The 24,799-nt window shown below is 55.2% G+C and overlaps 1 protein-coding gene across 4 annotated transcripts in view; it reads right to left on the bottom strand.

Annotated features, from left to right (window-relative positions):
• PTPRU (protein tyrosine phosphatase receptor type U) overlaps nt 1-15,548 on the bottom strand; it is a 51,887-nt gene extending 36,339 nt beyond the window's left edge. For all 4 annotated transcript variants that reach the window (XM_071767868.1, XM_071767869.1, XM_071767870.1 and 1 more), the window contains exons 1-2: nt 15,425-15,548; nt 3,608-3,736 (exon numbers count right to left, since the gene is read on the bottom strand). In XM_071767868.1, the coding sequence (XP_071623969.1) occupies nt 3,608-3,736; nt 15,425-15,497 (202 nt within the window). In that variant the 5' untranslated portion in view covers nt 15,498-15,548. The remainder of the gene's footprint in view (nt 1-3,607; nt 3,737-15,424) is intronic.
• Between the last annotated feature and the right edge of the window lie 9,251 nt (nt 15,549-24,799).

The raw sequence follows: 24,799 nt of genomic DNA, 5'->3' as shown, positions 1-24,799 counted from the left end.
TGCTGGAACCAGGGACCCAGGGATGCTGGAACCAGGGACCCTGGGATGCTGGAATCAGGGATCCCTGGGATGCTGGAATCAGGGTCCTTTCCTGCCCTGCATTCCCCATCCCCAGGAGTCTCCCAGAGCCATCCAGCACACCCAAGGTGCTGGGACAGGGGATGGATGTGAGGCTGCCCCACCAAACCCTCCCCCCTGGCCAAAGGCAAGGGGATTATCAATATCCCTTCCATTTTAATAACAACAGAATCTGTAAGTAACAAGGCTGGGCCATTTATTCAAGTCTCCCCTTGTTTTCCTGACAGCAGCATTTAATTATTAATAGCTTTCACCACCAGTTAATTTCAATGAATTCACACACTTCCCTCCTGTTGACTCCCAGCAAGTGGCACCAAGAAATCCCTAATGAAGGAAGGGCTGGGGGATGTGGTTTGTGGGGTACAGCCACACACACCCCCAGAATTTGGGAACTGCACCTGGGGGACCCCAACACACCCAGAGGGTCACAGCATCTCCTGGGAAGACACGGTGCTGGGTACCTCAGGGCATCCCTTGGGGCTGGGCTGGAGAAAAAAGAAAAATCACCAAAAAGCAAAAATTTTCCCTGATCTGCAGAGCCACTCAGAGCTCCCAGGCAGACATGTAGGGTGAAATAAAACAATTTATTTTCTCAGCATCAAGCACAGCCACATTTCAGTGACAAAAGGAAAGGCACTGTGTCCATATTCCTTTATTATTATTATTATTATTATTATTATTATTATTATTATTATTATTAGTCCTCTCTCATTTCCCCCAGCAAAATTATTTCTGCCCTAACAAGACCTGCTCCATTTGGTCCAGGCCAGAGCAGCACAGGGAGCAAACACCATCCCACCCCGTGCCAGGGGACATTTCCCAAAAGCCACCTCCACCCACTCCATCTGCCAGGCTCTCCTCCCAAGCACAGACCCTCAACCCTCCCTCCCCTTTAAAAACAAAAAGCCAGAGGAGCAAACAAAAGAGACCAAGACTAAAATTAAACCACTGACAAGTTATTTTTAGAAGAATGCCCACTAAGGGCATCCAGGACCAGACACAAGCAGGTGACAATCTGCCCATGCATTTCCTTCCCGGTGTTGCTGCACTGGAAGAACCAAACTCCCACCTCCTGATTTTGTGCTAATTATATCCTCCTCCTCCCCCTTAAAGGATTGGTCCCAGTTTCAGCTTCAAGCCCAGTATATGGGTTGGGGATTTTTAATGCAGGAGAAGCAGAGATCCTTGTCCCCACACTGGGATGCAGCATCCTGCCCCAGAGCATCCCCCAGCACAACGTCCTGGTGCCAGCAGAGAGGTGGCCAGGGGTGACAAAATCCCTCAGCAGCCCCCGGGTTGCTTTTTGCTGGAGTTATTTTTGGTTTCCAGTGATTCTTTGTTTGTTTGTTTCTTTAATGCACCTCAATAAAATGGCAGCACAGCCCTGTCTGGGTGCTCCCACCAGTGCACAGGGTGACAAGAAAGGCAAAGGGGGAAAGGCAAAGGGGGAAAGGCAAAGGGGGAAAGGCAAAGGGGGAAAGGCAAAGGGGGAAAGGCAAAGGGGGGAAGGCAAAGGGGGGAAGGCAAAGGGGGGAAGGCAAAGGGGGGAAGGCAAAGGGGGGAAGGCAAAGGGGGGAAGGCAAAGGGGGGAAGGCAAAGGGGGGAAGGCAAAGGGGGGAAGGCAAAGGGGGGAAGGCAAAGGGGGGAAGGCAAAGGGGGGAAGGCAAAGGGGGGAAGGCAAAGGGGGGAAGGCAAAGGGGGGAAGGCAAAGGGGGGAAGGCAAAGGGGGAAAGGCAAAGGGGGAAAGGCAAAGGGGGAAAGGCAAAGGGGGAAAGGCAAAGGGGGAAAGGCAAAGGGGGAAAGGCAAAGGGGGAAAGGCAAAGGGGGAAAGGCAAAGGGAGAAAGGCAAAGGGGGAAAGGCAAAGGGGGAAAGGCAAAGGGGGAAAGGCAAAGGGGGAAAGGCAAAGGGGGAAAGGCAAAGGGGGAAAGGCAAAGGGGGAAAGGCAAAGGGGGAAAGGAAACAGGAAAGGAAACAGGAAAGGAAACAGGAAAGGAAACAGGAAAGGAAACAGGAAAGGAAACAGGAAAGGAAACAGGAAAGGAAACAGGAAAGGAAACAGGAAAGGAAACAGGAAAGGAAACAGGAAAGGAAACAGGAAAATAATCATGACTGCAATGTGGGAGAGCCCCATCTGTGGGAGAGAAGCAGCCATGGTGTTGTCTTTAAGTGAAAGAGGGAGACAGTCAAAGTGGGATGAGATGGGGGGGGAACCCACACACAGCAAACAAGAAAGGCAAAAGCAGGAGGCAGCAGAGGTAGAGGTGGGTGGCCAGCAGCCAGCACCCGCTCCAATAAATCCTACACTCCTTGCAGCTGGCTGCTCTCCAATAAAAACTCATTTTAATCTGAGACCACGAGACTCCTTCAGAAAGTGCTCCCCAGAGAGGCCCTGGTGCTGTGAAATACTCTTCATCCACCGAGCTGCTGGGAGGGAACTGGGGCTGCAGGAGCCTCCTGCAATGTTCCGGGGTGAAACGGCCCAAAAACGGGGTCCCTGCACCTGCTGGATGCTCCAAAGCAAAGTGTCTCCCTGCACCTTTGGCCCCATCCCTCCAGGCCCTTGTCCCAAGTCCCTCCCCAGCTTTCCTGGAGCCCCTTCAGGCACTGGAAGGTGCTCTAAGGTCTCCCTGTTGCATTGGATCTCTTCCTTCCTCTTCTCTTCCTCTTCTTTTCCTCTTCCTCTTCTCTTTCCTTTTCCAGGCTGAACACCCCCAACTCTCCCAGCCAGCCTCTGATCCCTCCAACAACAAGTTCAATGTCCTCTTCTCTTGCTACCCCCCCTGGGTATCTTCCCAAGCAGAGAGAGCAGCCCCATCCCCCCCACCCCTTCAGCCCCCAAGCTTTAAACTCAGGCAATTTGCTGCAAATTTTACATTACAGCTGAAAATGAAGCAGAAAACCCAGGTAACCACAGGTTTCAGACCCCTCGTCGTGAGCCAGCTCAATCCCCAGCTCTGCATCCCCTGGAATCATCCATCACTGCCCTGGAACCCCCCTGCAGGACACACACAACTCAGGATAATTCAGTTTAAAGCAATTATTTTGGAAAAACATCAAGGGAGTGGGAAATCTTGACTTTCCACCCCAAAAATACACAGCTGGGGGGGCACAGGGTTAAATCCCCCACGGCAGCAGCACAGGGCTCAGAGGTGCCCAGAGCCACCTCCCACGTCCCTGTTGGGCTGTTGAAAACCCCCCCTCTCTCCAGCAGCAGGGTCCCTGCAGGACCCCAAGTGACACAGGACTCCTCAGGGCCACACAACATTCTGTCCTGAGGACAGACACAGCTCATCACACCCCAGGGGCAGCACAGCAGCCCTGCTGCACTGAGAACAGACACAGCTCATCACACCTTGCAGAAAGCAGAGCAGCTGAGCTGAGGATGGACACAGCTCATCACACCCCAGGGGCAGCACCCCCTGCACACACAACCCCAGAGCGGTTCCAGCTGTGGGGATGGGAGCAGGGGGAGCCCTGGGGTCCATCCTGGGATCCAGGAGGGGGTTCCTGGGGTGTGTGGGGTCTCACCGTGGGGCAGGTCAGCTGTCAGGTGTGGCACCGTGTGACTGCGGAGCAGCTCCCACCCGAAGTCATCGTCCTGGCCCTGGCTGTACTCACACTGCTTCGGGTCCCCCTCCTCCTCAAAAGTGCAGCCACCTGTGGACACAGAGACCCCGTTAGACCCCCCCCTGCCCCAAATCCCTGACAGGATGCTGTGTGACCCCCCCAGAAACACAGACACCTCATCAGACACACACCCCCCTGCCCCAAATCCCTCACAGGCTGCTGTGTGACCCCTCACACACACACACAGACCCCATCAGACCCCCTCTGCCCCAAATCCCTGACAGGATGCTCTGTGCCCCCCCCCAAAACACAGACACCTCATCAGACCCCCCCCTCCCCTGCCCCAAATCCCTGGCAGGATGCTCTGTGACCCCCCCCCACACAGAGACCCCATCACAGACCTCCTGCACCCCCCAGCTGGCACTGGGGGGGATTTATCGAGGGAGGGGGGGAGGACATTGGGGGCAAGTGTTGGGATTTATCCTTTGCAAAAAGCCCACACTGAACCCCCATATCCCACACCCAGCTCCAACCCCATCCTGCACCCAGGTTCCCCTTGCATCCCACACCCAACCCCCCCATCCCACATCCAGCCCCCCACATCCCACACTGAGCCCCCCAGTATCCCCCCATCAGCCCCCCCCCCAGCTCTGGGCCTGGCTTTGCCTCTGGGGCCGCCCAGGGTGGGTTGGTTACCCCCATCCCATTATCCCATTAATCCCAGGATTACCCCTCCCAGGGGCCCCAGAGCCAACTAATGGGAGCCCCTGGGCTGATGAGGTCAAGAAAACCCCTGAGCAAGCAGGAGCAACAAAGGAAATATCCCCTAAAGGGCCAGCATGAAAGCAGAGCCAGGCAGGGGGATTATTCCTTCTGTTATTTTTCCCATTTTATCCCCAAATTACATCAGTAATTCCCCCCACCCCCAGGGATTTGCCAGTTAAGGGCCCCGCTGCTGCTGGGGGGATTGTGCTTCCCCCTGGGGAGGGAAGCTCAGACCCCTCACTTGGGCAAACTCAAAGTCCAAAAACCAGGAAATAAAAAAACTGGGAAATGCAAAAGCCCAGCAAATTATTATCCCAAATTCTTTCAGATGTAAAAACACATTTAGGGCTTCTCCTACAACTTTACACTCATTTTTCAAAAGCACCAAGCACTCCAAAAGCACTCCAGCTCCATCACCATCACCAAGGTTTTTTTTCTTTTCCTCCCAGAACCACAGGAAACTTCTTTAAATAAAAATAAATGCAAATTCTCTCCTACTCCCTGGCCTGGAGGCACCCAGAGCTCACAGATCCCACTAAACCCTCCCTGAAATGCAGGGTCTGGTTGTGCCCCTGCACAGCTCCTGTGCTTCTCACCACCAGACACTTTGGATTTTAGAGGGTTTGAAACTTGGCTGCACTTCCTTGTGGGAGAAAAAGCAAAGAATCCATCCAAATTCTCCAGGAAGGAAAGGGAAAGGAAAAAAAAAAAAAAATCACAAGAAACCAAGTGTCAGAAATAAAGTGCCAAGTGATTTCAAGGAAGGGGGAAGGGCAGGGGGAAAGCCCAAGTTTTTCTTTCCACAAGCTGCTGAAATGGGATATTCTGGGAGGGAGAAATTTGCTCCCGGTGTTGGGTTTTTTATTTTTGCTCTGAGGAAGCAGAGTGGAGACAACAGCCCCTGGGGTTGGCCAAACCCCGTTTCCCAAGGAAAAGAGCCCCAGATAAATTACTCCAAGCTGCTAACACCACCAGGGGAGACACAACCCCCTCCTCCAGGGCTGTGTCTTCACCGCCCACATCCCATCAGTCCCGTGCCTCAGTTTCCCCACTACCCCACCAGGCCCAGCCTGGTTCCTCAGCCCCCAGGAGCCAACCCCTGGACTCCAGAAGCTTCAGATGCCACCACACTGAGCAGATCCTCTGAGTGTGCTCAGATTGCCCAGGCCAATCCCTCTCCCTCCTGGAACAAGTTTATTGTTCTGCCTTCCCCCCACCCACTGCCCATCCCACTGACAGATCTGTGCTTTGTATCTGCAGGGGGAAAAACAAAGAATCCCAGACTGGTTTGGGTTGGAAAGGACTCCAAAGCCCCCCCAGTGCCCCCCCTGCCATGGTCAGGGACACCTCCACCAGCCCAGGGTGCTCCAAGCCCCATCCAACCTTGGACACTGCCAGGGATGGGGCAGCCACAGCTTCTGGAGGCAACCTGGGGCTCAGCACCCTCACCCCAAAGAATTTCTTCCTGATTTTCCAACCTCAATCTCCCCTCTGCCCCTTGTCCCATCACTCCAGGCTCACAGGATGGTTTTAGCACAAATGGTTGATGCCACTGCTGCACGTGGGGAAACTGAGGCACAGGGGCAAAGTCCCCCAAGAGGAGCATCCCAGCAGCATCCCCTGGGGAGGGTGGAAAACCCAGGGAGCTGCTGGGCTTTGCTGGGATGCAGGAGCTGCTCCAGAGGAGGTCAGGGGGATGCTGCCACCTCCCAGAGCCAGGCTGCTATTTAAAAGCCATTTCTATTTCAAGGTGATTTCCTTCACACCTCCCACAGGAAGGTGCCCCGGGAAGGGAAGGCTGGGAGCTGCCTTCCTGCAGGGTGGGGGATAGGGAACAGACACTGCAGCTCACCTAAAATTAGATGTATTTATTAACCAGCAAGATCCTGGACATCCCCAGCACAAGCTCCTGGGTGAGGTTGTTACTGGGTAAGGGATCAGAAATCCCATTTCCATCCCTGGGGGGCTCAGACCCCCCGAGAGGGGATATAATCCAGGGCTCTGGGACTCACCTGGGGGTCCTGCACCCATGCAGACCCCGAATCAAACAGGGCACCCCCTCAGCTCCACACCCAGCACCTCCAGGGTCACCTCCTCTGCTCCCAAACTCTAAATCCCCCCACACAGAGCCCAGGGCACAAACACAGCAGGCACCTGCAAAGGGTTTTGTGTTTGTTTTTTTTTTCATTACACAGAGGAGATGACAAACACCCTCCCTGCTCCCCACTTCTGCAAAATATAAATATTTAAAAAAAAAAAAAATATATATTTCCTGGCCCTGATAAAAGCTGATTAGAAGAATATGGAAAGCAGCTCCATTAAAATTCTCACCAGTAGTTTGTTTTGCTTCTCCAGATCATTTTAAATATTGCATTTAATAGAAAAATAATTTGCTCAGCTGTAAGAAACATCAATTTGCAACTTGAAGCCTTGCATATTAGCCAAAGAAGCTAATGTGTAAACATTAGCAGCTCCAATAATGCGTGGGGTTTTAGCCAGTGCAATTCCAGGGAGAGAGCAGCCAGATATTAAGACAGAGGATTTGCATAATAAGTCACTTATTCCTGATAACCTCGGTGTTAGGAAAGCACAGGACTAGGAGAACAATATCAGTCTACCAGCAACTACAGAAAACATCAATCTCCCATTTTGCTTCTGGCCTGTTAAAGACTCTTTATGTTTTTTTTTTTACCTGCAGATCCCCACGGAGGTGTTAAACGTCCTGCAGCTCAGCTCCAACCCTGGGAGCTCCTGAGGGAGCCTGGGCAGGAGGACTGGGGGAAACTGGGGGAACTGGGAGCTGTGGAGGTGCTAACAGGCAGCCCCAGGCCTGGGGGCAGCAAATCCAAGTGGGAAAATACAGCTGGAAAGGGTTTGCAGTGCCATGGGGTCAGCTTGTGCTTGGGCAAGGACCAGCGTGCATCACCTCGGCATGAAAAGGCATTTAAAAGCAAAATAGAATTTATTCATCTTGCCAGAGTCTTTCCTCAGGGCACATCCAGCTGGGAACTGCAGCTTCCCACCCTTCCCACCCCAAAAGCAGCTCCTGGAGAGGGGAGAAGGGCCCAGGGTGCTGCATCACCCCAACGTGGTGCAGAGATGCTGAGGGGCACGAGCCAGGAGGTTTTGTGCCCACATGGATTTAACATCCCCTCCCGGTCCTCTCTCCTGGTTAAACCTTGACATTCCCAACCAAAAAGCCTGGATCCAGCCAGTGCTGCTCCCAGGGAAAGGATCAGCACCATTCCTCCTCTTTACACTCGGGTTGGGAGAGGTTCTGCAGCACAGAAACCTGAAGGTCCCGGGCAGGAGGCCACTAACCTGATACACAAGTGTTTGAATAATTAACCATCACTTAATTAACACAGCCCGGGCTGCCTCTTTGACTCCCTAAGAAAAACAAAGCAGACCTTTGGAAACCTCCATCCTGTTCTTATTGATTGCTGAGTGTACCACAGGGAGCCACATGGCACCTTGGGGGGGAAAAAAGGTAAAAAAAAAAAATTTAAAAAAAAAATCAATTGGAAAAAAAAGAGAGAAAAAAAAAAAAAAAGCAAAAAAAAAAAAGCAGCTTGTTTCTGGCTCCCTAGCTCCTGTATTCCCATGAGGACCCCACAGCTCCATGGACCCAGACCAGGCCCCCCAGGTGACACTGCTTTGGGGACCCAAGGACAGGGGGATGCTCCCTCTGCAGGGACAGCCCCTGCCCAGGACACAGCAGCCCCACAGCCCTGGGGGCTGACACCAGCTCCAGGGAGCAGAGGAAAGAGCAGTTTTTCCAAACCGACCCCATTTTGCAGGGGATAAAGGTGGGAGAAAGCCTCAAGCTCATCTCCCCCCTGCCCCCAGCACCCCCTCTCACTCTGGGTACCACTTCCCTGCAGGGATGGGCTAAATCCTGCTGGGATGGAGAGCAGGCCAGCACCAGGGGGGATTGAGGAGGCAGCTCCAGAGGGTTATTTGTGGCCTTTCAGAGCTGTTTGCATTGCCAAAGAGCCCTCACGTGGCAACACCAGCCAGCAACCAGGCTGCATGGTCCCCAGCCCCTGGGAAAACAAGAGCAAGAGGAAGAAGAGCAGGGAGGAAGGTCTGGGTAGAGCAGGAGCACGTCCCAGTGCAATGCAAAATCCAGGATGATGGTTTTCCTCCTCCTGCTGCACCAGGAAAAGCAACATGGGGAGGCTGAGAGTGAGGTTTAAAGGTGATGATGTGGGCAAACCCACCCCCACGGGCTGGGGTGCACAGGCTCAGCCAAAGTGGATCAGCAGGAGGATAAAGGCACTGGCAGAAACATCCATTTGGGGAATCAAAAGGAGCCCCGTGCCCAGGGAGTTTGTGTCATGGCTTTGAGGAGCTCTCCCAGTCCCCACACTGGGCTCAGGGGGCTCTCCCAGTCCCCAAGCTGGGCTCAGACAACCACGGTCAGTTCTGCCACGAGCACCCATCCATCCATCCCTCCCTCCATCTCCCCAGGTCAAGGCAAAAACCAGGAGCTCCAAACCCACCCAGGGTCTCCCACCAGCACCCCAGTGCTCCCCAGAACTCCCAGAGGCTCAAACCTCTTTTAACCAGGCTGATCAGGTCCCCTGGGTGCAGGCAGACACTGGGTAGAAAAGCAGCTGCTGCTTCAGGACAGCAAGTTGTAAATCCAGAGGTGCAGGAGCCTGAGGATGCCTCTTCTCACCAGCTTGGTTATTGCTTTTCATTCCTCCCCTCCCTTGCTGGCAGAAGGGGCCCCTTGGTGCCCCCTTTGCCCCCCCCGAGATCTGCTCTCAACACAGAAGACCCCACTCCTCTGTCATCTTAAACTCTCTCTAGAGATCCACCCAGGGTAATTTCTTTTTTTTCTTGCTCCTGCAGACCAGGGTGCAACCACACTGCACTGGAAAGCTCTGGGACTGCACTGGAAAGCTCTGGGACTGCACTGGAAAGCTCTGGGACTGCACTGGAAAGCTCTGGGACTGCACTGGAAAGCTCTGGGACTGCACTAAACAGCAATACCTGAACATTTTGATGGAACTCAAAGAAGAGACCCCCCCCCAGCAGTGCTACAAGTGTGTGCAGCAGCACCTTGCACACCCTCCAGCCCAGCCAGCTCCCAGCTCCCATTCCCAGCTGGCTGCAGGCACCAAGCAGGAGAGCTCATTCTTCCCAGAGGATGGAAGGGCAGGAGATGGTTCTTTGCACCTCTTCAGAGCAGAGCAGCAGGACCCCAGGCAGGTGCCTAAATCAAAAGTTCAACTAATGAAAAAAAGGCATGGCCAGCACAGAGATGCACTGCTTTAGGCTGCTATTGTTACAGCCCAAGGAAAGCAGGGTGATTGCTGGCTGTGGAAAATCAATGGGGCATAATCACTCAGCAGACAGCAGAAAATATGGTGAAAAACAAGCAGAAGTAGGAGAGTCCTTGGGAAAAGACCCAGCTGGGCAGCAACCAAGCCCCCAACACAACCTCATCACTCAGGAGAGACCTGTCCTGGCACTGGGAGGGCTGCAGAAGTCCCCTTCCAAGCTGCTCTTTCCCAAAAAAAAAAAACCACACTGGAAAAAACCCACAGCAGCCCCACAGACCCCTCCAAATCAAGCCAGAAGTGCAGTCTGTCCATCACCCATCCCTCCTCCAGCCTTCCCCTCCATGAACAACCCCCGTGATGCTCCATCCCCTTTGGCCCAGGGGAGGAGCAGCCATGGCCACCATCTCCTGTCAGCCCCAGGTAGCACCCAGAGCAGAGCCCCCCCACCCCAGGGACCTGCTGGGCTGCAGCAAGAACCTCATCCCCTCCCCTGGTGACATCCTCCCCCTGGTGACATCCTCCCCCTGGTGACATCCAGCCACTCCAGCAGCAGCTGATGGCCCAGCTGTAGGGTGAAGCCTGCTGGACCAGAGCTCTCCCCCTCTTGCTCCTCAGCTGGGCTAATTGGGCTAATTAGGCTGCAGGTCCCCCCGGGCAGGAGGCAGCACCCCAGGCTCAAGCACCCAGGGGCTGCTGCCATAGCTGATCCCACACAGGGTCATCTGCAGCCACCCAGGAGTGGCCAGGGGGACAGTGGCCTCGTTAAGACACATCAGTGTCTGAACTCAGTGTCCCCAAGTGCTGCATCCCTGCCTCAGCTCTGCTGAACTTAATGATGCTGAGAAAGGACTGATCCACGTGGGGGGGAACAATCCAGGAGATCAAAGCTGCAGCTACCCCAGGGTGGGTGACTCTACATGATATTTCATGCCAAATTTAAAAAAAAAGTAGTAAATGCCCCCTCAAAAATATTCAGAGTTGCTCTGGCTCTGCAGCCCATTTACACCCCACTCCTGCAGCCAGGGTGCAATGCTCACAGAGGGGTCCTCAGCTGGTGGGGTGCACCCCCCAGCCCTCCTCCTCCAAGATGCTCTTCATCCAGTGAGGAAAAGCAGGTCCCATGTCTCCAGGACCCCCCTGATCCAGAGAAGGTGGGGACAGAGCAGGCTGGCACCCCTCTATCCCCCACCCCAACACCCACCCACATCCATCCTGACCAAGCTCTGCCAGGCAGCAGGAAAAGCTCCAGCATCAGGACTTGGGTAAGTTAAGGCTGCCAACAAGGAGGCTGTCAACTCCAGAGGACAAATTCCTGGGAATCCAGAGCAGAAAGCCTCAGTTTTCCCAGCGTACAAAAAGGAGGGGAGGGTCTCCAGCCTGGAACAGAAGAATAGGATCCAAGGAAAGTGCAAAAGAAATCCCAAGCTGCTGTCATAAAGGAGAAGAGGAGGTTTGGGAATCTTGACATTTAATCACACAGTCACTAAAGGTTCCCAGACATGTCTAATAAGACAATTACAGTGCATGTTAATAATAGATTATTAAAAAGCTTATTTATGGAGGTTTGAGCAGGCAGATGGCAGGGCTGTGTCACTAAGGCTCTCCAGAGCCTGTCCTACCTCTCAGCTCCCAGCACCAAGCAGGGATTGACTCTGCCTGCCCACCCCTTCTGTGCTTAACCCCTGCACGGCTGCCGAAAGCCAAGAGCAAATCCCAGGGGGCTGCACCCCAAAAAAAGCTTATTCCAGGGTGCTCCGGGGTGCTCAGGGCTCTGACAAGAGCACAGATGGGTTGTGCTCCATGGAAAAACTCCATCCCGGGTGCAGTCAGGGGGAAAACCAACATCAACAGGCAGCAGGGAGGCCGTCACTGCCAGGGCAGGGGTCAAAGCCACCAACCAGCATCTGCCTTTGTCTTTCAGGAGGAATCTTTGCTCCCCGGGGGCCCTGATCCTGCTGGCTTTGCTTTGGGAAAGCTCTGGCAGGGAAGCTGGAATGGGGCTGGTTTGTCTTAGTTTGGATAACAAAGGGAAAAATGTGCGGAGCTGGCCAGAAGGTGACTCACCAGCAGCCCTGCTCCCCAGGCCAGGGCAGGTCCAAGCACCAGGAGGAAAAAAAACAGGGAACAGGAGTTTTGGAGCAAGGAGAAGGGGGCAAAAAAGAGGCAAATACAACTGCAAGTCATGGGTGGGAGGAGGAACAGACATTGTCACCCCCCCCATGGAGCTGCAGATCCAGAGCCAGAGGGACAGGAGCATCCAGGAGGGACAGGACCATCCAGGAGCATCACTCACAGGAGCATCCCTAAATTCAGTGAAGATCCACGATGTTCCAAGGCATGGAGAAGGGACACGGGAGGAGCCAAGGGAGCAGGAAACCCACCCGGTGAGTGGGATTTTCTGTAGCATCCCAGCACAGGATCCTGGTGGAGACTGCACTGCCTGGGAGCTCTGGGAAAGGTCATGGCACTCTCAGGAAGAAGCAAGAAAGAAAAAAAAGATTCTCCCCTGGTGCAGGAGAGGGAAAAAAAAAAAATCCAAAAGTGAAATAATCTGGCAAGGAAAATGTAATGTCCTGTATGGTTTGTGTGCTTGGTAAAAGCAGGGTGGGGAGGAAAAAAATTCCCTGGCATGGGTGAGCCCAGAGGCAGCCAAGTGGAAGGAAATAAACACCCAGCAAAGGGCTGGGGAGAGCAGGATCAGGCACCCAGAGAGCACAAAAGAGCCCCCAGGAGGGTCAGACCCACACAGACCCCAACCCCCCACGGATGGGGACGCTGCCCTGACAGCCAGGGGGACGCCAGGAGGATTTGACCCATTTGTCCCATTCCCCCACCCCAATCCCAGCCCTGGGGACGGCGTCTGCTCCACGTTCCCATTCACTTGGCCAAAACAACAAACGCCCACCTCGGGGTCACCCGGGTGTCACCTCCTGCCAGGGCTGTGCAGGAAGGGGAGGGGGTGACAGGACCCTCGGGTGATCCCCGACCAACACCACCAGCACCCACCACCCCCCAACCAACCCAAGTGCCACAGAGATGTCCCCCACCCCAACCCGGGGCTCTCTCCGGTGGCACCAACCTCCCGGCAGGAAGCTCCACAGCCAAATATTTTATTTGTTTAATTGCTGCTAACGAAGCCAGAGCCAAGTGCAAACAGATTGGGTGGCAGGAGTGCCACGTAGTGCACACGCGTGTGTCCCCGGGCACAAAACAGCCTGGGGGGACAGAGGAGGAGTGGGGACAACACAGAGCCTGGGGAACACCTGGAGAGCAAGGAATGGGGGAAGTTTGGGGGTGCACGGGTGCACTAAATGGGAGCAGAGCTGTCTCCTTTTCCTAGCAGGGGAAGGGAAGGAGGGAGCTGAGCATGTCCTGTGGCCCGGCCAGAGGCTCCCAGCAAGGGGAAAGGCTCCGTGGTTTATTCCCAAAAAAAAAAAAAGAAAAAAAAAAGGAGGAAAGGCTGGGCTGACAAACGACCCCGGTGACAACTCTTAGGTCCCTGTCACAGCCAGCAGACACCACACAAGGGACCAGAGGGTTTGGAGGGGCACTCAGCTCCTCACCCAGCTCAGCCCATCCCAGGCACGCCGTGCCTCAGTTTCCCCACTCGTGGGAAGGATCACACTACACCCCTTCCTGGCAAAGGAGGGGAGAGAAAAACCACCCACCTGCCCAACACCCCCAGACACAGGGTGCTGGTTGTCCCCAGCAGTGGCTCTGGGGTCTCTCCAGGGACCCCAAACACATACACAGATGGGCTTAAATATTTCTCACCAGCCCCTGAACCCTCCCAGGAGAAACCAGGGGATGTGTGTGTGTCCCCCCCCGACAGCCAATGTCCCCCCCAGAGCTGGCTGAGCCACACCAGGAGGAGCAAACACCAGAATGAGTGTGAAAAGCAGCTGGTGGGGAGGGGGGACACGGAGCTGGTGGGGAGGGGGGGGACACGGAGCTGGTGGGGAGGGGGACGGGAGACAGAGCTGATGAGGGGACAGAGCTGGAAGCAGAACCCTCGCCCCCAGCCCACCCCCCACCCCCCCGGCTCCACGGCGGAGCTGAAGCTGAGCCCACCCTGCAGCTACCAGGAGAAACGCTGGAGTAAACATGCTCCTGATTTACACCGGGTTCAACCCTACCCTTTGCATTTGTCATCTGGCAGGGACAGAAAGCCAGGGAGAGGAAAGGGTTTGCTAGAGAGCGAGGGGGGGGGTCCCCACAAAGCCCCCCCCATCCCGACTCCACCATCGGGTCCCCGCTGCCCCCAACCCAAAGCCACACAGAGCCCAGGACCCCCCCTCCCAACACGCAGAGGGGGTGCAGAAGCCCCTTCCCCTAAGCAGAGGACTTGGAATTCCTCACCAGCTGCGTGCCTCAGTTTCCCTGCTGCCTCCTTCACCCCGTGCAGCATCTCCCCCCCCAGCCCCAGCCCAGCACACGGCTCTCCCCCCTCCAGCTGCCCCAGCACAAGGCAAAACCATTCCCTCCCCATCCTCCCCCCATTCCAGGACCTCTGCAGAGCTTCCTCTGCTTCAGGCTGTCTCCAGCCACCTCTCCCCCTCCAAACGGGGCCGCCTTGGTTTGTTTTCTGCTGCTTTTGGGTACCACTCTGTTTTGATTTTTGCAGAAAGGCCACTACCCCCCCCTCAAAAAAAAAACCAAAAAAACCAAAAAAAACAGCACAGGGAGAGTTGCTTCATTTTCAAGGCTAAAATAATAAACTACCAGGCAAAAAAAAAAAAAAAACAAAAAACAAAAAACAAAACCATCCAATGCACAAAGCATCACCCGAGAGGCTGCAGCACCAAGGACCGGCACCCTCCTCCCCCGTGCCTCAGTTTCCCCTGCAAAAACCTCTCACGGCCCCAGGCAGCACCTCGGGAGCCCCAAAATCTCCCCATTCCGCAGCACCCAACCCCGCTCCTGTCTGCCGGGGGGGTCGGAGCCCGGCGGGGTGTCCCCTGCACCCCCCTCTCCTCTGCCTTCACCCCTTCCCCAGCCCCCGCCTGCAGGGTCAGGCCCGGGGAGCCGCTGAAGAGCTCGACGGAAGGGGGAAAAGTACGGAAAAAAAAATTAAATAAATGTAAAAAACGATCGTGCTTTAGCAAAACTCAAATTACATCCCCGTGACACCGAGCCAGGGGAAGCTGTAACCGGAGCGGGGCCTCGGCCACCACCTGTTATCCCCGAAGGGTCCCCAAACCCACCCCCCACGCCCCCCCCGAACCCTCCGGGACCCCTCCCCGGGTCACCAATAAACGGCGCGGGTCCCGCCGCCCCCCGCCCGGGGCTGCACAAGGTTCCCCCCGCCCGTCCTCGGCGGAGCCCGGGCTGCTCCATCCCCGGCACCGGGCAGGGCTCCCCCGGGGGGGAACTTTCCCTTCCCGGGGGTGCAGCGGGAGGGGCGGGCGGAGGAGGCGGCCCCGGTACCGGGGAGCGAGCGGACACCACGGAGCTCACCTCCCGCCGTGCAGCCGCGGGGTACGAGGGTGCAACCCATCCCCTCCGCCTGCCAGCGAGCTCCGGGGAGCTGCGGTGTCCCGCACCCGAGGCCCGAAGGCAGCCCCGGCAGCGGGACGGGCGGCAGCACCCGGGGGTCCCGGACCCCACGCTGTGCCCCATCCCCGCCCGGCGTCCTCAAGCTCCGACAGAGCGAGCAGCACACACACACACACACCCCCCCGCACCCATCCCGCACCCAGTGCTCCCGCTCCGTTCTTACCGGCGGGGGTTTCGGTGTCCAGAGCGTAAACCCGAAGGGCGAGGGCGAGCAGCAGCGCCCGGGCGCTTCGCATGGTGCGGCCGGGGCGGGAAAAAGGGGGCGGGGGGGGGGGGGGAGTTGGGGGAGGGAGGGGGGAAGTGGGGGGCGCGGCGGGGCCGGGATGGGGGGGAGGTGGGGGGGGCCAGGGGAGCCGCCGCCGCCTGCGGGCCCCGGGGGTTCGGCCCCGCGGTTCGGCCCCGGGGGTTCGGCCCCGCGGTTTCGGAGGCGGCGGCGCAGCGGGGCACGCGCGCCCGCCCCGCGCCTCAAATACCGGCGGCTCGCTCCGCCGTGACGTCAGCACCGGCAGGGCCCCGCCGCGGCCCCGCGCAGGCAGAGAGCGCCCCCTGCCGGACACCGGCAGCACCCGCAGCACCGGCACCGCCCCCCCCCAATACCCCGTGGGGGGGGCAGGGGAACGGAGCGGGGCGGGGGGGTTATGGAGAGGTGCGGGGCTGTAGGGGGGTGCCGGTAGCACGGGGGGTCCCGTTGCGGATGGGGGGCTGCAGGGGGGTCCCTCCGTGCTACCGACATGAAGTGGGGGGGGGGCTGCAGGAGGGTCCCGTTCCAAAGGGGGGGCTGTAGGGGAGTCCCGTTGCGAAGGGAGGTATTAATGGGGGTGCCGGTAGCACGGGGGGTCCCGTTGCGGATGGGGGGGCTGTAGGGGGGCCCCGTTGCGAAGGGGGGGGGCTGTAGGGGGGTCCCGTTGCGGAGGGGGGGGCTCTATGGGTGTGCCGGTAGCATGGGGGGTCCCGTTGAGAGGGGGGGGGGCTGCAGGGGGGTCCCGTTGCGGAGGGGTGCGCGGCTGCGGAGGGAGGATCCGGTCCCGGCTGCAGGGGGGTCCTCAGCTGTGGGAGGGAGTTGGGGGTCCCTGGTTGCAAGGGGTGCAAAGCTTTAGGGTGTGGGGGGTCCTCGGGTGGGGGGCTCCCGTCAAGGATGACCCTGGGGGTCCTTAGATGGGGAGGGTCTCACCAAGCACGACCCTTGGGGTGCCCAGCAGGAGGGTCCCACAAAGCACCACTCTGGGGGTGCCCAGGTGGGGGGTCCCCACCAAGCACGACCCTGTGGGGGTCCCCAGCTGGGAGGATCCCACCAAGAACGACCCTGGGGTGTCCCCAGGCGGGGGGGGTCCACTGGGAGGCAGCTGGGCAGGGGGGTCCCGGGGTGGGGGGGTTCCTTCACCCTGTGCTGCTCCCGCACCTCACAGAGCTGAGCAAGGGGGTGACACGCGCCTCGGGGGGGGTCTCTGGGGGGGTCTGCAGCCCCCAGCATCGGGGCTGAACTGGGGCACAATCGTGGTCTGGGGATAAAGGTCCTGCTGCTCCTTGGGGACAGGGACCCCTGCCACCCTGGGGGGGCCTTGGACCCCCAGACACCCCCTCTCCATCCTCTGCCGTGTCCTGCTGGGTGTCCCCAAGGGACAGGGACACGATGCTCACCGTGGAACGGTGAGACGGTGACAAGGGACCTCAGTGACACCCAGCACAGCCACCGTCCCCTGGGGCGGGAAGGGGGGAGAGAGACGGGAGAAACCCCCCCCCCCCCAAAAAAAAAAAAAAATGGGTGGAAAAAGGGGGAAATCTCTACCCAGCCCTTGCCCGAGTGGGGCCGTGGGTGCCCAAGGCACTGGCAGCCCCCGCGTGTGCCCCGCGGTGCCAGAGGGGATGAAAGGAGCCTTGTTCCCCACATCCTCTCCGGATGATTCCTGGAGGAAAATGTTTTTCCAGAGGTTCGGGGAGAAGAGGGGGATGGGGGAGTTTTAACAAACATCGGCTTTTCCGGCATGAGCCGTGCTGGGGTTACCCAGCCCCGCGTGGGGTGAAAATTGGGAAGAAGGAAGGGGTGATGGTGGGGGGAATACTGGAGGGGTTTTATGGCAAATTTGGGGGCAGCTCTTGGGGAATATCGGGGGAATTTTTTTTATTTTTTTCCTCCAGTTTTGGGGGTAATCATCGGGGAATATTGAGGGGATTACTAGGATTTTTAATCCCCAAATTTGAATGAATTATTGAGACAATTATTGGGAAATTTTTACCCCAATTTTCAGAGGAATTACTGGGGAATATCGGGGGAATTTCTGGAGGTCTTTTTTACCTCAAATTTTGAGGGAATTTTGGAGGGAGGATATTGGGGAAATTCTTGGCGTTTTTTTACAGCAAGTTTTGGGGGAATTACTGGGGACATCGCACAGCCCTTGGGGTCACTGCACAGCTTGGGGACACCGCACTGGACACGAGGAGTTATAAATGTCCCCATTTCCCCCCCGCGGGTCCCCATCCTGCTCCATCCTCCCCAAACCATGGGGGGGGGGAGGAGAAAACCCCACACCCAACCTCCTTAAGCATTAAGACCCCCGAAAACTGCAACCCCTGATGGGGACACACCCCGAATTCAGGAAGAGAGGAGCTGGAGGAGCCGGGGGCTCCACAAAGGGACTTTGTGCCCCAGGAAGGGCTGGTGCTGGCCACGGGCAGGGCAGCCGGGGTGGCCACCGGCTCCTGGGGGGCTACTGCCTGGGGAAGGGGCTTGGAGGAGCCTCCTGGGCTGGTGGGGCTGGGACTGCAGGGAGAGGGTGCATGGAGGAGATGAGAGGGGATGCATGGAGGGGACAGAGGGAGGGGACACAGGAAAGGGACCCAGGTATATGGAGGGGGATATGGGGATGCCTGGATGCACGGATGGGGATGCATGGATGGGGATGTATGGATGGGGATGCATGGATGGGGATGCAGAGAGGAGATGCAGGAATGCATGGAAGGGATGCAGAGAGGGGCTGTGTGCACGGGGGGAGGGGGCACAAGGAGGGGATGTGTGGATGAGGAGGATGAGGGCATGGAGGGGATGTGTTTATGCCCAGAAGGATGTGCACACACAGGGGGGATGCATCCCCATGGCCAGCAGGTTTGGGGACAAGCAGGAATTGCCCACGGGGCTCTGGGTGAGGATGTTTCCCCCTCCATCATGTCCAGCTCAAATCCCACTGGAGTAACAGGTCTGAAAGGGAGGAAAACGTGGCCAAGGGCTCGTCACTGCCTCCTGGAGAGGAGCTGGGCAGGGTCAGGGGGCATGGGCAGGGTCACAGGGATGGTTTTGGAAGGTGACACAGCACAGCACCCATCCTGCTGGCACCAGACCTGCATGGCACAGCACCCATCCTGCACATCCTGCAGGGAAAAGGGAAGCAGGGAGGAAGGAAGGACCCAGCCTAAAACACGGATGGAGCTGGAGACCATCCGCCAGGGTCAAGCTCCATCCCATCCCCAGGGTGCAAACCCCATCCCAAAACCTTTCCCAAGCACCTCCCTGAGCATGAGCTGAGGGGTCTGGGGGCCAGCGAGCTCTCAGCACGCTGCAGGATGAGCCCACAGCCCTTCCCCTGCCCCATCCCCCTGCTGGAACCATCCCCAAGCACCTTGCAGGAGCAATCGAGTTAAAATGAAGTAATCACTTTTCAAGTATAGTCATTTGCAGGAAAAATACAGACCTTCCCCTGATTGCCACTGGGCTCAGCCCAAACCCTTCTGCCCAATCCCAAGGATAAATGTTTTCAGCAGCAGCACCCTCAAGCACAGCCCTGGCAGCCCCACCACACCTCTTGGTTACCCTGAGGTTGGGGGTAAAAAGCTGGGGTTTGGGGTTTTGGAACCCTTTTTCTTTTTTTTCTTTTCTTTTTTTTTTTTCCCAAGCCCACCTTTTTTTGCTCAGTTATCTCAGCAAAAAGGCAGATGGAGGGAGAGGTCAAGTCCTTACCCCAGCACGCACCACCCTCACCCAAACCTGGATGCACACCTCCACCCCGACCAGGGCTTTCCACACTGAAACCCTTCAATTTTTAATTTCTCTGTAGAATGCTGATTTTTTTCTGTCAGCACAGTAACCCCCTCATTTCTTCCCATCAAACCCCCAGGGCATTGCTCCCAGCAGTGCCCTCCCCACAGAGCTCTTGCAGAGCTACAGGGACACAACCCTCAGAGCCAGCACTAAAATTTAGGCAATTTCACCCCCTACATTTTTATCTTCTGCTTTTATTTCCCCCCCTTTTCACCAATCTCTCTCCCTCTTCCCCCCCATCCCACTTGTTTTATCCCTTCACCTGTTCCACCCCCACCCAGTTTGCCCTCTCTAATAAGTCTCAGCTATTTTCCCCGAATCACCTGCCTTTTCCTAATGCCAAAATGCCTTTTTCTTTCCTAACAGACAAAATAAATTATCTCATCCCTCAGCTCTCCCCCCACCCCTCCAGCCCCGAGCGGTCAGACGGTGCCGTGGCCGGATGTAATGGGGCTATTAGATGAGTTATCCCAGCCTGAAAGGATGAAATAACTTCTGTATCTTCATCCAAATCAACTTCCCCAGTCTTGTCCAACCCAAGGAATGAACAAGTGTTCCTGCAGGAAAAAAAACAGGAAAATGTTAGGAGATGTTATTGGAGATCTGACCCCACACACCTCCCACTCCGTGCTGGGGCTTCTCCGTGGAGAATTGGGAAGCCCAAAGGCAGCACCCAGCACCCAGAGATGAGAGATAAATCCTTACCCTGGTGCTGCTCCAACAGGCTGGGGGGGTTTGAGCTCTCCGGGGCAGAGCAGCCACAGATGCTGAGTTTGAGGAGCAGAGCCGTGCAGAAAACTGGAGGTTTTTTTCAGCCCAGCCACGGATGGTGAGGGGAAATGTTGTTCTCCCTCTCAGAAGGAGCTTTTCAAGCTACCTCTGCATTCCCTCTGAGCTGCACAACATCTCCTCAGATTTGCAGGCAGCATCCCAATTGCTCCTGGGATTCTGAGAAATCCCAAAAATATTCCAGAGCTCCGTGCACCATCCGTCTGTCTGTCTGCTCAGCACCTAACCCAGAGCAGCTGCTGCTGTCCTGGCTGTGTGGATTTGGCCATCCCTGAACATTGCAACTAAATGACCATGATTTAAAAAAAAATTCATAATAATAAGAAGCAAAAAGTAAGAATAAAGGCACTAAACCCAAGCAGATCTATACCCAAACTCTCCGTGCCCCCTCCTCCAGGGTCACCTCCAGGGTTTTGTGTTGCAGGAGGGGGCTGTGGATCTGCTGGAATGTGTTGGGGCTCTGATCACATCCCAAATCACAAAAGCTCTTTATTTGCAGACCTGGGGGTTGGATATTGCTCAGATTTCTCATCATCATCTCCCAGTGCTGAGGGACCGGAGCCTGAGCATGGAGCAGGGCATGAACCCCACCTCCCCACTCCTTTAAAATCCGACTGGAAGGAAAGGAGGGGACAACACTGCACCCAGCATTTATTTAATATTATTTTTAATCCGTTTTTACAGCTCGTTTGGTTTGATTTGATTTGATGTGATGCACGGGGGAAGGGTTAGCTCTCTACCAGCTCTCTACCCTCTTGTTTGTTCTCCTCTGAGCACCAGCAGCTCCAGCTTGGTGGTTTTCCAAACCCCGTCGGAGAAAGGATGCGCTCGGCACTTTCCAACAAAAAGAGATTGTCAGCATTTGAGCCCCACAGGAACAAACAAAACCAATCAGCTTGTGAACCAGCAAACCCCTGAGATGGAGCAGTTCTTTTCCCAGAGAAGTGGGGTCAGGCTCACGGGTTCCTGCAATGCTGGGAATGTTTCAGATCTGCAGCCGATGGGAGCAGAATGGGAACAGAGCTGGGAGGGGAAGGGAAAAGTGAACCCAAAATATGGTTTAAAAGGGGTAAAAGATAAAATATGGTTTAAAAAGGGTAAAAGATGCTGGTTTGGTGCCTTTCTTCACCAGGGAGTGTTTTCAAGCTATTTCAAGAGCTCTCTCCTGCCCACTGCTCTGTCTGAAGTAGGGAAGGCACTGCTTTCACACTATAATATATGAATATATGAAAAAAAAATACAGTTATATATCTACGTTATTACAAATGATGTATAAAAATATATATATAGGTTTTTTCCCCACAGGAATAAATACATAAACCTGCTTGTCCTGCTGCCAGATGCCTGAGCACGTGTTGCATTGCAGGGGGTGTGAGGAGGTGATGTTGAGGTGAGATGGGCAGAGGGGTCACCCAGGGGTGATGCTCTTGGGTTCAACACAGATCTCAAAATCAGCATCTCAGCCCCCCTGGCCATGATCCTGGGGATGGGCTCCCCGAGCTGGAAAGATGCTCACACAGGGGGATTTGTGCACTAATTCTGCCCCCCCCAGGAGTCCAAGGATGTCCCAGCTCCACTGCACAGCCCAAATATGACCAACACAGGAAAAAACATCTCCCACACCTCCTTCTCCTGCCTTATTTACAGCCCAAGAGGAAGCCTCCTTGTTCATCTCCCTGGCAGAGGGCCAGAACTTACCCACTGAACGTTGCATTTCTTCCCGTATATACTTACACATGTTCCTATCTATATTTATATATTTTATCAGACAATGGGGGTAAAAAAAACAGAGGGGAAAGAAGCAGCCATTGGTATGCTTAAAAAAAATAAACCCACTTCGAGCATCCTGTGGTATCTGCCCTGAGCATCAGACACAAGTTTTTAGGTGAAGGATTCAATAAAGTTCAGAGGATTTTCCATCACTGTCTGAGGTGTTAAATGAGAAATTATAGAATTACAGAAAGTGGGTATTTAAGCACAACATCTTTTGTATTTGAAGATTCAGGCACACCTAATAAAAAGGTGATGAATGGCAGAGTGATGGGGATCTACTGGGGCTGCTGAGTTTGGGGTGAATGGGGCTTGAAATGGGAAAATGACAACTGAGCTTCTCCTGAGCTTCATAAAAACCAAGTGGTAGGGATGAGTCCAGCCCTGGGACCTTGCAAGGGACACAAGAGGATAGGACAGTGGCTGTGGTGACCAGGGAAAAAGAGGGAGAAGTGGGATGGTGCATCCCTTCCCCCAGGGGCTGGCTCTAAGCATCCCTTCTTCTGCCTGAAAAAAGAATTCTTTTGCAGATAGTTTTACAAGCCTTGTCCTGTTGGTGCATCCCAGCCCTGAGATCCCAGCCCAGCATCCCAACCCAATCCATCTGGGGGGGAGGTTGGGTCTCCAGGAGGTCCAGCAGTGCTCAGACCACACCTGGCTGCCCTGGGATGGTCACCAAGATGTGGCACCGAGCATCACCCGAAAGAAAAATCCCATTAGAGCAAGATCTCCAGTCTCCACTTGCTTAATTACTCCTAGGAGAAGCAGACACATCTTCAATTTCCCCACCAAAAAGGAAAAAAGGCAATAGATTATTATTCTCTTTAATTAAAAAGCATGTCGATCCTGTAAGCAGTTAATTAATAATTCCACATTAACTTGATTAAGTGCCAGGACAACTCAGCACACAGGAGGCTCCTGGTGAAGCCTTGTAATCCCCCCCTTGTAATCCAGGGGGACAAATCCCCTGTCCCCAGCAGTTTTTGAGGTTTTAAGGATAAAATCCCAGCAAAATGTCACCTTGGGGTCACCCTGGTCTCTCCACCCATTGCCCCCATCACACCCAGCTCCAGGCCAGGGTGTCCCCACATCTGCAAGTCCAAACCCCCCTTCTTGGCAGCATTTTTGCTTTCCAGCCATGAACAAGTAGCACCAAGATTAATCAATGGCTGTGATAAATCAGAGCTCATTAACAAGAACAAGGTTTTAAGGCAGAGGGGAGCAGAGAGCATCATTCCTTCCCTCTGGCCAGAGCACTCATCACTGAGCTGGGTGCTCAGCAACCACCTCCCCTTCCTCTTCTCCCCACCCACTCCAAAACCCTCAGGTCCAAAGTGGATTTTCAGGCATCTCACCAAAAAAAAGAAAAAAAAAAAGAAAAAAAAAATTAAAAAAAAAAAAAGCAATTTCAGGAGATGAAGTAGTCATTAATCACAAGGAAATTGTGCTTGTTACAGGAGAAGCATTAACAAAATAATCATAAAATTGTCTGCCAGCCCTGATTTGCCAATGCTTAAGTTGGGAAGGGGATGGAAAGGCTCCTCGTTAGGGTGCTGTAATTAGTAATTAACCCTTTGCCAGGCACCCGTGGGCACCCGTGTCTCACCAGCACCACCAGCACCCTCCTCCCTGCCCCAAGCCACCCCACCATGGAAAAATTTAAGCACACTGGGAAGCTCCTGCTTTGGAGGCTGTTAAATTCCCATGATTTTCCTCCTGTGATTAGAGTCAAAGGTTGATTTAAAGCAGCCCGGGGGCAGCTGCAGCTTCCTGAAGTTCCTTCCCGGAGGAAAAGATGCTGCTGGGATACAGAGGTGCAGGGATGATCCAAGGGCTTGGAGCAGCTCTGGAGCCAGACTGGGAGAGCTGGGATTGTCCATCCTGGAGAAGAGAAGGATCCAGGGAGACCTTGGAGCACCTTCCAGGTCCTGAAGGGGCTCCAGGAAAGCTGGGGAGGGACTTGGGACAAGGGCCTGGAGGGATGGGATGAGGGGGGATGGATTTAAACTGGAAAAAGTTTAAATTAAAATTAAAAAGATTTGGGGTTGGACATTGGGAGGGAATTGTTTGGGGTGAGGAGCAGCACCTGAGCTCCTTTTGGGTGCCCAGCCTGAGCTGTGAGCCCTGAGGGTGGGGACAGCCCTGGGAGGGACAGATCTGTGGGGTGAGAGTTCCTTCTTACCGGGATATTAAGATGATTTTTTTTATGGGAATAAAATACCAGGTGCTTGAGGACTGGGAGGGGGAGGAAGGGAAAGCAGCTGCATGAGGGGAGGGATGGTGTTAATGGAGGAACCTGCTAATTGCACAGCAAAGAGGAGAGGGACCAGCAGCCTGGGACTGACCAGCATCACCCCCTGGGTGATGTTCAACCTCCCCCAGAAAGGAGAAATTATTTTAAAACTTTGCAGTTTGCTCTGCAGTGACCGAGCAGCCACCGGGCACCTCTGCTTCCCTCCCTCAGGTCTGATCAGCTTTAATCGGAACAATAAACGAGACCTTTCCTTAGAGAGAATTAAACATTAAATTAAATGATATTAGGAATTCTTTTTCCCTTTTTTTTCCCCCCTCCCTGTGTTAAGCACCCATCCTGTGCGCAGCTGTGCAGCTCCCCCTGCCCACAGCAGACACGCGTGGCCCCCACGGCGTTGATAAACCAGAGAAAAGGGGTTTTTATCCCCAAAAACCTCTCAGCATCCCACACCGAGATCCAGGAACCGCTGCCCAGGTCCTCAGGCTGCCCCTGTGCCCTCTGGGCTGGCCTGGCCGGGCCCAGGGAGCTGGCACTGACACCCACACATTTAATAATTTAATTTTTTATTATTTTTTAATAGACATACTTCCCGTAGTTTTGGGATACATCAGCCCTGAAGCCGGACCCCACGCCCGGTAACACCGAGAGGCCCAAACCCCCCCTCACAGCCGCCGCCATCAGGAGGGAACGACCCG

The sequence above is a fragment of the Heliangelus exortis genome, chromosome 24 (assembly GCF_036169615.1).
Source record: "Heliangelus exortis chromosome 24, bHelExo1.hap1, whole genome shotgun sequence".
Classification (NCBI taxonomy): domain Eukaryota; kingdom Metazoa; phylum Chordata; class Aves; order Apodiformes; family Trochilidae; genus Heliangelus; species Heliangelus exortis.
Note: the sequence above shows the minus strand (reverse complement) of the source record. Positions and strands in the feature narration are given on the sequence as shown.